This window comes from Poromitra crassiceps (genome assembly GCF_964638095.1).
Source record: "Poromitra crassiceps genome assembly, chromosome: 8".
NCBI classification, from domain to species: Eukaryota; Metazoa; Chordata; class Actinopteri; order Beryciformes; family Melamphaidae; genus Poromitra; species Poromitra crassiceps.
This window is the reverse complement of record NC_139629.1, coordinates 19,696,715-19,713,104: the sequence shown is the minus strand read 5'-3', so window position 1 is coordinate 19,713,104 and position 16,390 is coordinate 19,696,715. Positions and strand designations below refer to the sequence as shown.

Here is a 16,390-nt window from a genome sequence, read left to right as displayed (position 1 = left end):
TGATTAGCTAGGTCTACCTGTGCTCCCTGTGTGATCAGGTAGTCCATACAGACAACATGACCCGGATAGGCTGTCCAAATACACCCACAAATACACCGCTCGTTGATCTGCCTTCTGAAGCGGTCTTCCTGCAGCAGGGTCCTCAGTTTGTCCAGGTTTCCCGCCCTGATGGCATCATGGAGCCTGTCGCCATGCCCTGCTATAACCATTCCTGTCACAGATCTGTCACTGTACCACACCCACTTGTATGCTGTGTCTCAAACAGAAGGCAGCATTACGAAGGGACTGAATGCGGGTTGGACATTATGACATCATAACATTATTACATGATGACATCGCAATTGCTCAAGTGACATCACTGCACTCACTGATGACATCACTCCCTGATGGCATTACTATGCTCGACATCACTGATGCAATTGCTCGAGTGACATCACTGATGACGTCATCTGTGACACATTTTAACGTGGGGGTGAACGGGGAATGACTCCCTTTTGGATACAGCCTCAGTCAACAAGTGGCCATTCGAGGAACAACAGCTTTCAGTATCACTTCCACTGTCAAGTAGCCCACTGGGTAGGACATAAAAGGCTGTGAAAGTATGGCTCCTCAACGTCAACTTGTGACACAACATTTACCGTAATTTCCGCACTATAAGCCGCACCGGAGTATAAGCCGCAGCAGCAAAATTGCCTGTTTGTTACATATATAAGCCGCACCGGACTATAAGCCGCAGGTGTTTTAATGTTTTTTTTTCTTTTTTCTTTAATTGTGTTTTAATGTTTAATTACCATATGTAAGGGTTCATGCACAGAGGGGATTGTCATGGCTGTTTGAGGAAGCTCCCATTTATTAACATTTCAACAAAACAACATAACACAACACCACCTGTGTTTTTTTTTACAGTGCACACAGTGTCCGCGGTGTGGTGAAAAGAGGGCAAGAGAGGAAATTAAAACAGAAGTGGATTTATAGTTAGAAAGAGTGCTAAAAAAGAGAGAATTCCGTTTTTTTTTTTTTTTTTTTTCCAGAAAAAATCCATAGATAAGCCGCACCGTTATATAAGCCGCAGGGCCAAAAAACGGGGAAAAAGCCGCGGCTTATAGTCCGAAATTTACGGTACTTGGTAGGTTCTCTCACCGTTGGGTGTGTGCTCCAGCCCCAGCCGTCCTGCGGGGGTGAAGAGGCATCCGCTGCCCCCTCCCCAACCCTGGGGGTCTGAGTGTGGCTGGGGGGTCTTAGAGACGGGCGACTGTCTGTGGTTGGATCTGGCCAGCAGGGTGTTGAGGCAATTGTGGGCGCTGGGGTCGTTTCCTTTGTGGTGGACGCGGCGGTTGTTGACGGTGCCGCCGGTGAACGCAGCCTCGTTCACGAAGACCGAGCCGTTATCCGCGAGATCCCTGGAGCGACCTAGAGCCGAGTCCTGAGGGAGCAAACAAACGGCAAGGTCACGTTCAGCAACAGTGTTGGAAGATGAAGATCAACACAATAAAGGCCATGGCACACCAATCAAACATTCTCAAACAAACACCAACAAACACCAACAGACAATTGTCTGTGAATGTTGGCAGATGTTGGAGATTGTTTGAAAGCATGGCACACCGACCAAACATATTCAGCACAACAGTCCCAAACATGTAAAAAAGAAACACCAGAAAAATAGAAACTGCACTGTGTTACAGCACATAGAAGATGGCTCAGACTGACAAAGTTAGTTATACCAACCGCCGTAAAACCAAACAGAAGAAGAAGAAGAAGAAGAAGTTAGTTATACATCTGTCGAGTAATACAATGATACACCCAGTTTATTTATTTTGTAGCGACAGATGGCATTAAACGCCACACTCACGTGACGCTTCTTGAGAGAGAGGTGAGGGAACGTGCATATTTCTGCAGACTTTATCGAGGGACCATGAAGGCGTCATGTGACAGGCAACGCTAGTTGAAGCCTGGACCTGGAGGTCCTGCTGATGGCAGCTGCAACAGTGTTTTCTCTGCTATCAACCTGGTTAATCTCGCTATATTCTTCATCACAGCGGGTCATTACCCACTGTGCACTTAATCGTGCACTAGTTCTGCATAAGCACCTGCAGCTCTCTCCTTATTTTACTGACGTTCTCAGTGATCACACGGCTGTTTACATGTGTTTCTGAACGGCTAGCTAGTTATTAGCATAGCTCGTTGTTAGCCGTCATGGATGTTCTCTCTCTCCCTCATTATGTAACCTTGCTGCGCAAAACATTACTTATTTGCGGGAGTGCATGGGAGAAGTCTCCCGCTAGTGTTGTTGATGCCCAGTGTGATGGCACATGGTTGGCAGAGAAACGTATGTTTGCTGCGTCGCGTGTAACGTTAATTTAGAGGAGGCTCTGCTCTGCCTCTGACCAAACTGACCAGACAACCGCATGCGGCGCGCATGCGTGAGCTCCGTTTCCATGGATACGCGACTGAAAACATGGGAAGTTACAGACAACAGCGAACAGCGAACAACGCCGGATTGAACAAGTCGAATCCTGGCAAACATGACAGAACATCGCCGAACACGAACAGACAAGGACAGACAGCTATGGCACACCAAACGAACATTTGTCTTTGTTCGTGTTTGTTCGTGTTTGTTTGTGTTTGTTTGAGAATGTTCGTTTGGTGTGCCATGGGCTTAAGAGCATGAACATAGAGGATGAGAGAGCTTATGAAGAGAGCGTGTGCAGAATGGTTTCTGTAAGGGATCATCAGCGCATAAGTGCATTAAAACCGTTTTGATGCACACGTACTCGATGATTATCCCGCTTAAACCATGGTCATTTTCCAACAATATCAAATAAATTCGCAAATTTTGGTGAAAGTTTTGCACTCGAAATTGAAAGGTTATGAAGCAAGAGCTTACCGTTGTCCTGACACAACCAAGCTGCTTAGGTGACTACTAGCTTAAAAATTACAGCACGTGTGAATTTCACTGCCGTAGCAGCTGAATCTGTGCATGGAAAATGTATTTTTCCCCCCAGCAGATATCTTAGTTACAACAAGTTTGATCTAGCAAGGCAGCTTAGAGTTTAGTCTATATTTATTCAGTTTGGGAAGTCTAATTGGCTGGCTGACTCAACAGGGCTACAGGCTAATACTACGTATGCTATAATATGGTAGCGGATGAATTTAGAACAGTGATTAAACTTGAGTCGTGTGCATTAAACGGTATTAACGCACACTTGCCGGCCAATCAGAGAAGAGTATTCACCCAGACCGTGGTATAAACAGATCGAGGTGAATCCACTCAATAATGCAACAGGGATATGCTAGTGTCCTCTAGAGAGAGAGTGGCGTCAGTGGAGGACCAAAATGCGAGACTCATTAGCCAATGAACAGCCAGGAATGGGTCTCGCGCTACTTTTGCATGCTAAAATAAAGCTGATAATGTACAATTTGATTCAAGGGATGAAAACCCCTTTCAAAGTACAACACAAACTGTCTATTTTGCTGCAACTCGACAGTGCTGCTTTTTTTACTCAAGAGTTCCAGGACCTTACTTCCTGGAAAAAAACTGGTCCATTGGAGTGAATGGAGATGTCGGGACTCTTCTATCTACACGGCTCTGGGATATGCATTTATGTACTTGCTGAGATCATCTTTGAGAAGGACATTGTTTACCTTTTCTCTTCAACTTTAAAAGAACAAGAAGTGACTGTTACTGTTACTGTTGAGCACTGACGACGAGCGCGTTCAACTCGGCTTTTTTGACCTAAATGAACCTGATGTGTTAATGCGTCCTTGCTGCACATTGGCCAGCGTTCCTCCTCCTGCTCTCTCTCTCTCCATATCCTCCTCCTGGTGTGTTCTTCTTCCACCTCCTTTTCAAACGCCCCTATCCCCTCCTCACCTCCACATGCCCCGCCCCCCTCCTCTCCTGAGCTGAGCCAGCACAGCTAATTAGAGAGGACCCGAGAGCGCGTCTAGCGTACGTCATTCGATCCGTCAATGACCCTCTGACCCGGCGCCTCTGGCTTAAACATTAGCAGGGGAACACTATAAGGACTCTTATTGCCTTTTCCACGCCGCCTTTGTCAGACTGCTGCTAATTCAGCCTCCACAGTGACGGAAATAGATGAATGGAAATAAAATAAACCCCGCGATAAAGGTGTCTCGCCCGGAAGAGCCCGGGGACGCATGTAAATGAAGGAGTGGGAGGGAGAGAATATTGTAATGCGAGTCTGCTCGTTTTGGCTGCCCGGCCCTCTGTCCGGTCCTTTGGACAGCCACACCTGCTGACCTGAACGGCACAAAGCCATAGCCTATGGAGGCCGACACGGTTACAGTAGACGCACGATATTAATTTCACCGGTGATGCCTTCAGCCTAGCCCCTTTCCATGTGAGGGTGCACTGAGATGTAAAAGGGCGAGGAGAACAATGTTCTCTTTATCCTCTCCCTGCATGCCTTCCAGCTGCGGGGGATCTTTCACTGTGCCGCTTTTCAAACAAAGTGTCGATATGAATAATTTAAGTCCTTTTGGATTGATTAGTTTTCCTGGCCTGCGTGCCTCTGCTTTTAATTATTTTGTCGGCGCTTTTATTTGCAAGGGTTTTAATTATCATCAATCACCAAGTTGTTTATTGGTGAGTGGAGCTGCAGAGCACTAAGACGAATGACGCTGAAATTGCGCTCATTATCGCGGGTCGTATATCACGAGGCGATTGAGCTGCTCTGCGTAAATGAGTGCGCCAACGTAACTCAGGCTTCTAGCTGTCTTCTTCGTCTTCTTCTTCTGTTTGGTTCAACGGCAGTTGGCATCCAAATGTTGCATTACCACCTCCTGCTAGCTGTCCGAGAAAGACTCACTGATTCGACAGCATGATGTAGGAGCAATATTAGACCTTCACGTGAACCCTGCAGTGAAACCTCAGGTGTCATTTCGTATATACAGCACAGTTGAAGTCGTAAGTTTACATACACTAACGGTGCAAACACACCAGACACTGAGGCCTTGTGGCCTGCCTTTCACCCCATTTACACCTGGTTTTTAAATGTGACCTGTATCCGGATAAGTTATCTGGATGTTATCTGGATAAGGAAAAATGCATGTTAATGCAAGGTGTAAACGCATCGTGATCAGGATGTGATCAGATCCTCCTGACCACATCTGGAGGTAGTCTGGCTCACATTGTGTTCAAATCTCTTTCACCCTATTTACACCTGGTTTTTAAATGCGACCATAATCCGGATAACTTATCCGGATAGAGGTCGCATTTAAAAACCAGGTGTAAATAGGGTGTTTCTTGTCAAGCCAGGCAGGAAGTCGGTACAAGTTGTGATCGGCGCGGAGCAAAGCCAAGCGTGTCTGGTGTGAACGGCCAGGCTCCTGCTCGAGCTGAATTTACGCTTGGCGGTGTTTTCGGAGCCGGTGTGTTTGCATCGTTAGGCTAAAGTCATTAGTCATTTCACGCCAAAGAACATTCATCTCCAGGGTTAACTCAACCCTGAACCTTAACCCTGAACCCTAACCGAACCTTGACCCTTACGCCCCACAGGAACACCTCCAATTGACTCAAATGATGTCAATGAGCCTATCAGAAGCTTCTAAAGCCATGACATCCTTTTCTAGAATGTTTCAAGCTGTTCAAAGGCAACTCAGAGTCAACTTAGTGTACAGTATGTAAACTTCTGACCCAAACCTATAGTTGCGTGGCTAAAAAATGAGTTGTAATGACTTCAACCAAAGTGTATGTAAACTTCTGAGTTCAGCTGTATAGAAGACACAGTTCACACAACCTTCAAGCTATACAAACTCAGACCTCACTCAACCAGAGATGAAGACACCTCCGGCTCATCTCCAAACCCACCTGCTGGCCGTCCAGAGGGATGACCATGGGGTGAGCAGGGGCGGGCAGGCTCCTCTGGCGGCTGTGCCTCCAGCTCTGGAGCAGCTTCTGCTGGGTGTCCAGCCTCTCGCGCTCCCTCTCCACACTCCTCTGGCCCTCGCGGAGCCGCTCCAGGCTTTGCTGGTACTCCCCCAGCTGCTCCTCCAGCTCCTCCCTGTCCCGCCTCAGCCTCTCGGCCTCCAGGTGGCACTGCCTCTCGCGCTCCTCCAACCTGCTCTCCTGCTCCCCCTGCTGGCTCTCCCTGGCCTGGCACTCCTTCTCCCAGCGCTGCCTCTCCTTGCGCAGGCGGCCCTGGAGCCGCTGGGCCGCTAACACCTCCTCCCGCCGCTTCTCCAGGTTCCGCTGCTTCTCCTGCTCCTGCAGGGTGCTGCCCCGCATGCTGGGCGGGTGCGGGCGCAGGGCGCGGGGGGAGGGGGCGCTGTTGCACAGGAGGAGCCTCTGGACCTCGTAGCAGCTGTCCTGTATGGTCACCGCGGCCTTGCACAGAAACGAAAAGGTCAAGGTCAAGGTCAAGGTCAACTTTATTATCCCAGAGGGAAAATTTGTTGCACAGCCAGCAGTAGTCAACAGTCAACACACAAACGCAAATTTCGCGCACGCACGCACGCACGCACGCACGCACGCACGCACGCACACACACACACACACACACACACACACACACACACACCCGCACACACACACACACACACACACACACACACACACACACACACAGACACACACCCGCACACACACACATAGAGGCAGGACAAATTCATTTTTGAATGTATTTTTGTCCTGCATCTTAGCATATTATATCTGCGAGCATATGGAAGCAACCTGAACTTTGTGCAGTTGGGAGAGGTTCTTTAGGTTTCTGCCTGCAATTTTACTGTACATTTGGACAATTTCTGCTAACCTATTCCTATTTTTCAGGGTAAGCAACCCAAACCCGACAATAAAAGAGTTAAAACAGAGGACAGAGGAAGACTGGGGTTCATGCAAATGCACTGAGGCTCAACCGTCGCATTGGCCGCAGGTACTTCCCAAGAACAGTGAGTAGGAGAAGGTGATTTGAATGGCAAAATGTGACAGAGATTATGATCAATCTCTACTGAGTGCTCTGGCTTTTTATGTATTGGGGACAAATGACCCAGTCACCATTGGAAGAACTGTGGTTTTAAGGTTCACGTGATCGAAATGCAGAATTTGAATATGAAAATGGGTTACGATCACATTTGCAAATCCACAGACGCACTCACGCGCGTGCACCCTCCCACCCACACAGACACACACAAACACACACACACACACACACACACACACACACACACACACACACACACACACACATTTTAATTTCACCTTCTATCTGAAACAACAGCGTATGCAAATAAAAAACAAGGGCCTTCCATAGTCTCCTGCTGAAAACAAGAGAAGTAGGTTCCTGTCTCCCGCTGCTTGTTACCTACTGTATGGCTTCAGACAACGCAGCTGATTGTTGGATGTGTGTTTACTGAAGCTGTGCAGGCACAATAAGCCTTATGGCACTAGTATTTGTTCTGAGGACATTTGAGGACAGAGAAAGTTTGTTTGTTAAGAGATTTCACTGATTCGCCGAGTGGATGGCAATGGAGATACTGTCAGGTGTGCACAGGGAGGTGGAGGGGGTGGGGGTGAGCAGGGCAGAACAGATGGTGTTTAATTGTGTTGTGTGGGAAGTCAGTAGACTATAATGCGCTCACCTGCAAACTGTAGAGTAACTGGGTCAAGCTTTGGACACTTTGAGCAACCTATTAACACACACACACACACACACACACACACAAAATCACATGAGAAATGCAGATTAGCTGTGGCGGGTGAGTTTTTCATGCATGGTTTCAACGATTTCATGTAGATTTCGCATATTTTTCAGTTAAATAATGGACAAATACACTTCACTTGTAGGGATTTGAAAAGGTTTTCTTCTCCTGGAAGGATGATGAGGCCAAATGTGGATTCATTGTGATCGTGCAACATTTGTGCCACCTTGAGGCCGGACGGAGCCTAACCACGCCGTTGGCTGAATTCTCACACAGCAGCCGATAAGAAAACGATTGTGTCTTATCAGTCATTTACCTCACAGGTCACAAAAAGCTGCCAACGGCTGCACAAACGTGGCATGGAAATTGGAATAAGTCTCCATATCCATTTTTAATGGCACAATACCCTCGAGAACAAAATGGACTTCTTCCTTTATTATGAGCTTATCAATAATTCATGGCATTAAGACTGAAATGTAATTCTAATAGACTGTACTAAATTATTCAGACAACAGTTGGCAATCTGGAGCCACACATCTGAAGAAATGGAGTGCAGGCTGTAAGAGGCTATAATGACCAGGGCAATACCACTGCCAACAACTGTACCTCCAACACAGCTACAATGGACATAGGAAAAATTACATCAACTATTTCCTATTATTTCTTATTACAGCATTACTACTACGACACACATTACCAATGTAATTTCACCATTTCAATTGATATAAGTTCCAACAACAACGAACCACTAATGTTCTTTTTCTGAAGCATGTACTGTAGTGTACCTTGAGGTCGATGTCATTTGGGTTTCTGTTTTGCAAGAGAGAGAGCGACTGAAGCATAAGGGCCTGGGTCCAGGCGCCCTGGCCAGTCTCAGGGCCCCCGGGTGAAGCCTCAGATTGGGAGGGGGGCTCCATAGGTGTGAGGGGGCTGGAGGGGGGCTCCAGAGGGGTGAGGGGGCTGGAGGAGGGCTCCAGAGGGGTGAGGGGGCTGGAGGGGAACACGGAGTCCGATTCAGAGTCCCTGCTGGGGCTGCAGGGTGACGCTGCCCCGGGCGACAGTGTGGCTCTCAGGTTCTCCGCTGGGGAAGAGAGATGGCAGAGGTGGTCAGGTGAGTCAAGTGAAGTCCAGTTTGTTGAAGGAAAGTGTGTGTGTGTTTTTGTTGATCTGCATATAAGAATTTTGCATGTGCCTTTGAGTGTCTGTGTGGCTGCACCATTCGTCAATAAATAATTAAAGTCACGGGAGAAAAATGTGTTTTTAATTCCCTCCTAATCAATGTGTTTTGTTGTTGTGATAGAATAAAATCCTCCATAACAATAAACTTAGCAAACCTAAGTCTCGACAACTCATTTTTCTCTCATATATTTCTGTCCAAGTAGTACTGATGAAAAAAAAATCACGGAAAAGTTTAAAATTACATTACAAAATAACACAATAATACAACAGTGATTCTCAGCCTTTTTCATATCGAGGACCCCTAATTTAGTCCGTATTAGAGCCATGGACTCCCATTTGATGAGATTTTGTCTCTCGAACCCAAAAGCGAGAATATTGTTTTTTTGGCAGATATGATTTTGTCCAGGATTCCATGACTGTCTGTACTGTAGGTAGAGAGATAATACTGAAACTAAGATCAGAACCTCTACATCAGTGATACTCAACTTGCGGCCCACGGTGTGCCCTGTGTGGCCAATACCCGCTGAATAAGTGTCCAAATGTTCATGTCATTCTGGCCAATACTCCACTTCTGTTATAGCATTTCAGTCTGGAATATGGAATATCTTTCAATAATCTATGATTTAGCTGCTAAATTGTCAAATACCGCCATCTGCTCGCTACCCAGGCACTTATGTATGTACTTAACCTAACTAACTTAACCTAAGTAACTATCCGGTGTGCACAACATTGTCAGCCTAAACTCCGGCTGACACCCCAAAAACCTACAATCCGCTACAGAAAAATGTATATTGTTTGTTTATTAACTGGACCCTGGCCTCCTATTGAGTATCCCTGCTCTACATCCTCTAATTGGGTTAACCTTTTGTAAATTCAATAATGCTGGAGTTTTTCCGGGGACCCCCGGGAACCCTCTCAAGGACCCTTGGTCGTCCCCGGACCCCACGTTAGAACCACGGCAATATACTGCAACATAATTATGTTCCCAATCCACTGTGTGTGTGTGTGTGTGTGTGTGTGTGTGTGTGTGTGAGAGAGAGAGTGTTTGTGTGTGCTACTTGCTAAACTAAAGTGCGTATGTAAAGGTCTCACCCTCTTGCAGAGCTGCAGCCAGCAGCACGGCAGCCTGCGGCGCGTCCTCGGCGTGCGGCTGCACCAGGAGGCGTGGTTCAGGCTGCGACGCCTCCGTCAGACTCCGCCCACTCAGAGCAGAGAGTGCTGCGTAGATCTGCAGCTTCTCCTCCAGGCTGGAGCAGATCTGCTGATCCTGACTCATCAGGCTCTCTGGTGCACACGGTCAAACATTATGGCTTTGGATTCATTATCTGAGATTTTTATCATAAAGGGCCAACCAGCTTTGTATCATTACAAAAATAATAAGGTAATATTATGCAAATGAGCAATGTTTAACTTCTCTCCATCTTGCCTGGACCGAGAGCTCTCCGTTCATTCACAGGACTTCCTGGTCTAAATGATGTCATAATGATGTCATTTGGAGCAGTTTTGCCATGGGGGGAAGTTTCACGTTGTTCAAAATGCATACTGTATAGGCCTACTACTGATTGTGTAATAACACAAAGCTGATTGAAAATTGGCATAGTCACCCTTTAACTGTGAAGAAAAAGGTATAACTAGAACGAGATTACCTTGCAGTTTATGGATCTTCTGAATGCGAGCCTCAGCAGCTCGCCGCTCCTCTTCTGACTCGCTTGTGTAGTCCTCCTCCTCCTCTGGACAGCTGAACAGAGGCAGAGACACAAAAGCAATGGTTCATGATGATGACAGACAGGACATCAGTTCAATGGATTTAGCTATCTCATCGTACTCCCTCTCCTCAAGACACACACACACACACACACACACACACACACACACACACACACACACACACACACACACACACACACACACACACACACACACACTAGGGTTGCAAGTTACCTAATGATTATGGTCATTATCAATTTATATTGATTATTTTTTTCAAATAATCTATTAATCATTTAGACTATCAAATCAATAAAATAATGTCAAATGAATAATAAAAACTACTAAAATGAATGATATCTCCACGCTGGCCTGGGAACACCTCTGGATCGCCCAGTCAGAGCTGGCTAATGTGGCCGGGGAAAGGGAAGTTTGGGGTCCCCTACTGGAACTGCTACCTCCGCGAAACCCGATCCCGGATAAGCAGTTGAAGATGGATGGATGACTAAAAACAAATAATCAATTATCAAAATGATAGTTGATTCATTTTGTGTGGTCCGACTAATCTTAACGGGCTATGGTCATTTCAGCACTGCTATACACACCTCTCTACAGCCTCTCTAACGAGCCTCATCCAGGTGTTGCGCTCCTCTTTGGAGGCGGTGTGAACCTCGTACATCTCCGGGCCGGCGGCTGAGGCGCTGATCAGAAACATTCCTCTCTCCTCATTGGCCACTTCTCGCACAATTAACTTCTGCAGTGCGATGACTGGAGGTTTCTGGTCCTGGAGGCAAGGAGGGAGACAACTATCATGACAACACAAATGCATTCACTCTAAGGTGATAGGATACAACATCATACTGTAACACAGAGACTTTGTCAGTTACTCTTGTAGTGTTTCACTCTGCACATACCACAGTAGCAAATGTATATTTCTGGTCTTTTTCCTGGAGGAAGATGAGAGTGTCTGTGAGAAGGAGTGCCAGGACATCTGCAGAGCGGAGGGGAAGCAAGAAACCATTACCTAGACAGCAACTATCTATCTATAACTATATAACACACAAACCAGGCAAACAGACAGGCTCATACACATGAGGATGAAAGAAAACAAAACAAAACAAAACAAAAAAAAAAAATACCGGTACATATATTCTTGACACTCAGTATTGTATTATACTACCAGTCGCACACCGTATCTATCTACATGCTTGCAGGACATATCGTAGGGAAGTCACCCGTCGCCCCCAGCCTCACTGAGGTAGGCTAAAAATGGGTCCCAAATAACCAAAAATGTATTAAGTGAGTTGGTTCTCAAGAACCTAAGTCTCTCCATCCGTATAACATAGGTCATATCCGTGAGCCACAATTGAAAAGAGGGTGAAGAGGGGGATTTCCATTCCTTCAGGATAAGTTTCTTGGCATTTAAAATCTAACTGTTAACATGTCAGAATGAAACATTCTGTCAGAATGTGGCAACATAATAGCATACATGGTCAGAATATATATCAGAATATATGCTATTACGTTGCAAAATTATTGCCAGGACATTGTAGCTAGGTACTGTAGCAGTAGTTCATACAAATCAATTAACACCAAACCCAGACAAGTTTGCCTCTGCGTATGAGGGTGCGTTCAGTCTGCGTATGAGGGTGCGTTCAGTCTGCGTATTAGGGTGCGTTCAGTCTGCGTATGAGTGTGCGTTCAGTTGCACGCCACACCTCTTGGCTTGCTTTTGATGACATCAAGCTTGCTTGGTCGTGTTAAACATTTGGCTGCACTGGCTGCCTGCTACAAACACCATGAAAAACACTGCTTATATGATTTTTTTTTGTGTTTTTGTTTTTTTTAGAAATTCAGAATTGTATATATAAGAAAACAGAATACGGGCAATAGTGTGGAAACACAAATATTTTTCCATACTCTATTTTCCTTTTTCCATACTTATCCAGGCCTGGAAATGGCTCAAATCAAATTCCATACTTTTCCATACTGCATAGGAACCCTACATAAATGATGTGCGTGCGTATCTGTCTGACCCTTAAGCCGTCCGGTGGCAGTCTTCCACAGGAGCAGGCCCTGGTGCTTGAGCGTCTGTCCCGGCCCCATCATGTCCTGCTTGCGGAAGGTGTGTCCGTTCTTCAGCTTGGCCGCGCTGCGGTTCTCCATGCGGCTCCACACTTCCTGCAGCCTCTGCCCCTGCTCGTACTCGCTGACCCTCAGGTCCACCGCCGCTATCACCTCCCGGATGTGAACCAGCGCCCTCAAAAGGTTCGCATGCTCCTCCGTGTCCTCTGAGGGAAGCAGAGACGGACGGAGAGAAAAACTGAGATTGCGAGAGAAATGAAGATGGTTGAAACAAGGATGCACAGATGGCAGGAGACACGCATACAGTCAGCCATGTAGGCTATTTACAGTACTAGTCTTAAGTAAAAAAAATACATACAATTATATCAAATATCTTATTTCACAAAATATATAAATTCAAGCACTTTCAATGTCTATTTATGTCTATTTTTTTCCTCAAATTCACAAACTTTCAAGGATTTCAAGGACCCGTGAGAACCCTGTTACACTTAAGTATGTTGTATTGTTGTACAGGCTGCCGTTTGTTTTAGAGACCATTATGAAATGCTTGTTTAACCAGCAGGGGGCAGCAGATGCCTGACCTTGTGTGTACAGTAGGATCCTCTCCAGCAGCACTGGGTACTTTGTAATCCTTTGGGTGACCAGCAGGATGCACTCAGGAATCTCTCTCCGTCGCACCAAGGAGTTGTTACTTTGTTGCTTTAAAAAGTAACAAGAGTCATGTTATATCTCCCTGATGATAGTTAAGTTAAGATGTGCATTTTCACATTTCTGGGGACTTCACTACCTTGATGAAGTTTTGAAATCTTTTGTTGTGCTGCTGGAGCTCTTTGAAGAAGCTCACTGCCTCGTTGTGATGACTGCAGAATTCGCCATAAACCTGTTTCATTTTCTCCGCGTTCTCGTCTGAAAACTGTAGAAAAAAACACACATATATCCAGTCCATACAGTCCAATTTTCAACTTGGGATCCGGGGACCACCAGAAGCTACCACAATTAGAGAAGGTATTAGAATGAGTATTTTGGACAAAATCATATCTAACAATTAAAAGAATATTCTTCGATTATTTGGGTCAGAGAGACAGCATCTCATCAAATAGGGGGTCCATGGCCCTTGGCCCTAATGTGGACTGAACCGGGGGTTCTTGATATGAAAAAGGTTGAGCATCACTGATCCACTACACATCAGAAAAAATGGGTCCCAGACATCTAGCTCACCTGTTGCAGCAAGATGTCCCCTATTTGGCGGATGAGGTAGTTCCTGTGTCCCTGAGGCTGGGCGGAGCTGTGCCGCTGGTCCCTCATGGCGGTGAAGAAGGCCCGGTGGAAGAGGAGCAGCTGGTCCAGACAGGGGAAGACCCGCTCCACTGCCTCCGCCTCCAGCTGCACCTCCTCCCTCATGCCGCGCCGGAACACCTCCGCCATGATGTGCAGAGTCTGTAAGTGGTGTATCTCCGTCTGCATCAGCTCTGAGGTCCAACACATAGACACATAGTCACATCTTGACTCTGAGGAAGACGCAGTTGGACTGAAACACCAGTCCTCCTACAGTAACACCTATTATAAATTGTAAGCAGTGATCAGTGTACTCCAGTGCCTTCTTTGGGTTGATATCAGGTGAGGGTGCAATTTAAAAAATATTTTTTGTCCACTAGTGGCTAGTGAATGTACAAATTGTACCAACCACTCAATAGATTAAATTGTCTGGTGAGGGAAGACAATTTACCAGCCACTTGCATATTGTAGCAGCATTTGCCTGGTGGCTGGAGCTAATTCCGTGCTCTGGTTGATATCCAGAGACTTTCACACATAAGTATGAATGGGAAAATCTGTGTTTATCTCAGTCACCCTCATACAATTAAAAGATGTAAGTGGTTGCTACAATTCATAATGATGAAACGATGATTTGAGCAGAAAAAGCTTCTTCCTCCTGTAAGCTCACCGTAGATGACATCCTGCCGTTTGACCACTCGCTTGTCCTGCTTCTTGCAGAACTTGTGCTCTACTGTCAGACTCCACGACTCTGCCTCGTAATCCACAGCATCAGCTGTGAGGTCACTATGGAGATACGTGTCTGCACAGTCTGCACAAAGACAACAGGGACAACATGAGATACGTGTCTGCACAGTCTGCGCAAAGACAACAGGGACAACATGAGATACGTGTCTGCACAGTCTGCGCAAAGACAACAGGGACAACATGAGATACGTGTCTGCACAGTCTGCACAAAGACAACAGGGACAACATGAGATACGTGTCTGCACAGTCTGCACAAAGACAACAGGGACAACATGAGATACGTGTCTGCACAGTCTGCACAAAGACAACAGGGACAACATGAGATACGTGTCTGCACAGTCTGCACAAAGACAACAGGGACAACATGAGATACGTGTCTGCACAGTCTGCACAAAGACAACAGGGACAACATGAGATACGTGTCTGCACAGTCTGCACAAAGACAACAGGGACAACATGAGATACGTGTCTGCACAGTCTGCACAAAGACAACAGGGACAACATGAGTTACGTGTCTGCACAGTCTGCACAAAGACAACAGGGACAACATGAGATACGTGTCTGCACAGTCTGCACAAAGACAACAGGGACAACATGAGTTACGTGTCTGCACAGTCTGCACAAAGACAACAGGGACAACATGAGATACGTGTCTGCACAGTCTGCACAAAGACAACAGGGACAACATGAGTTACGTGTCTGCACAGTCTGCACAAAGACAACAGGGACAACATGAGATACGTGTCTGCACAGTCTGCACAAAGACAACAGGGACAACATGACTTGTCAGGGAAGTCATTTACCGCTGCCAGGTTTCAGTTGAACCTCCATAATCAATCATTAGTGGTTATAATCACTTCAGAAATGGCTCTATCTGTGCTTCTGATTCATCCTGTACTGTACCTTCTCCTAGGGAAGAGTCAGTGGAGGTGGAGGACGCCGGCGTCTGCTGGAGCTCCTCTGACTGGCCGGCGACCCTCCAGCTGTCGGACTCTGTCTCTGAACTCTCACTGAGCCTATCAAGATATGGGGAAGAAAATGACTATTAGTACCCTCAGTAAGTCTATGAGTATTATCAAATCCTATGATATGATCCAGACAGTGTGAGATAGTTTTACAACCTGTCAGTGGCGTTGGGGAGACTCCCAGAGGGGGAGCAGGCGAGGGGAGCAGGGTCCTTCCTCTCCTTAGGGGTCGTGGCAGGTAGAGAGGTAGAGGTGGGGATGATGGTGCACTGAGGGGGGCTGTCTCTCACTGTGAAATCTGCGACAGGAGGACACAGGGGTAAAGAAATGTTAACCTTCGCAGTGCAACCACAACGGAATGTTACCACGTGGACATTTCACGCACAATCGTGTTTGAACGCGTGACAGTGAAGTTGTCGGCGACTTTTGACCTCGGTGCTGTAAACTCACTCTGTGGGAGGGATGCTGTCCTGTTCTTCACCATGGACACTGAATACTTATCCTGAAGTTTCTAAGTAATACAAATGAGAGACGGAGGTTGGACCACAGCGCACGTAAACATTCAAACCAACAAAAGGCTCTGGTGGAGATGAGTAGACACGCCACATTTCAGCACACACCATTTCTACGCCAGTGGGTCAGAGTGGACAGTACTCACCTTCAAACATGGGGGGGCAGATTCCTTGCAACCCTTATGGACCATGACAGTGCAACCTAGAAGAGATAAAGACCAGAGTTGATGTCAACACCTTGTACTATTTATACAAATTGTGGTCAGA

The 16,390-nt window shown here is 46.5% G+C and overlaps 1 protein-coding gene across 1 annotated transcript in view; it reads right to left on the bottom strand.

The window, feature by feature from the left end:
- Nucleotides 1-16,390, bottom strand: part of arhgef28a (Rho guanine nucleotide exchange factor (GEF) 28a) — a gene marked incomplete at its 3' end in the record, with an annotated part of 71,149 nt that overhangs the window by 10,599 nt on the left and 44,160 nt on the right. The window contains exons 16-32 of the mRNA XM_083641105.1: nucleotides 16,270-16,325; nucleotides 16,062-16,122; nucleotides 15,768-15,909; nucleotides 15,550-15,662; nucleotides 14,570-14,710; nucleotides 13,846-14,096; nucleotides 13,415-13,540; nucleotides 13,209-13,326; nucleotides 12,579-12,833; nucleotides 11,457-11,533; nucleotides 11,148-11,326; nucleotides 10,482-10,573; nucleotides 9,928-10,119; nucleotides 8,442-8,737; nucleotides 7,597-7,644; nucleotides 5,831-6,346; nucleotides 1,141-1,423 (exon numbers count right to left, since the gene is read on the bottom strand). Of these exons, the coding sequence (XP_083497231.1) occupies nucleotides 1,141-1,423; nucleotides 5,831-6,346; nucleotides 7,597-7,644; nucleotides 8,442-8,737; nucleotides 9,928-10,119; nucleotides 10,482-10,573; nucleotides 11,148-11,326; nucleotides 11,457-11,533; nucleotides 12,579-12,833; nucleotides 13,209-13,326; nucleotides 13,415-13,540; nucleotides 13,846-14,096; nucleotides 14,570-14,710; nucleotides 15,550-15,662; nucleotides 15,768-15,909; nucleotides 16,062-16,122; nucleotides 16,270-16,325 (2,946 nt within the window). The remainder of the gene's footprint in view (nucleotides 1-1,140; nucleotides 1,424-5,830; nucleotides 6,347-7,596; nucleotides 7,645-8,441; nucleotides 8,738-9,927; nucleotides 10,120-10,481; nucleotides 10,574-11,147; nucleotides 11,327-11,456; nucleotides 11,534-12,578; nucleotides 12,834-13,208; nucleotides 13,327-13,414; nucleotides 13,541-13,845; nucleotides 14,097-14,569; nucleotides 14,711-15,549; nucleotides 15,663-15,767; nucleotides 15,910-16,061; nucleotides 16,123-16,269; nucleotides 16,326-16,390) is intronic.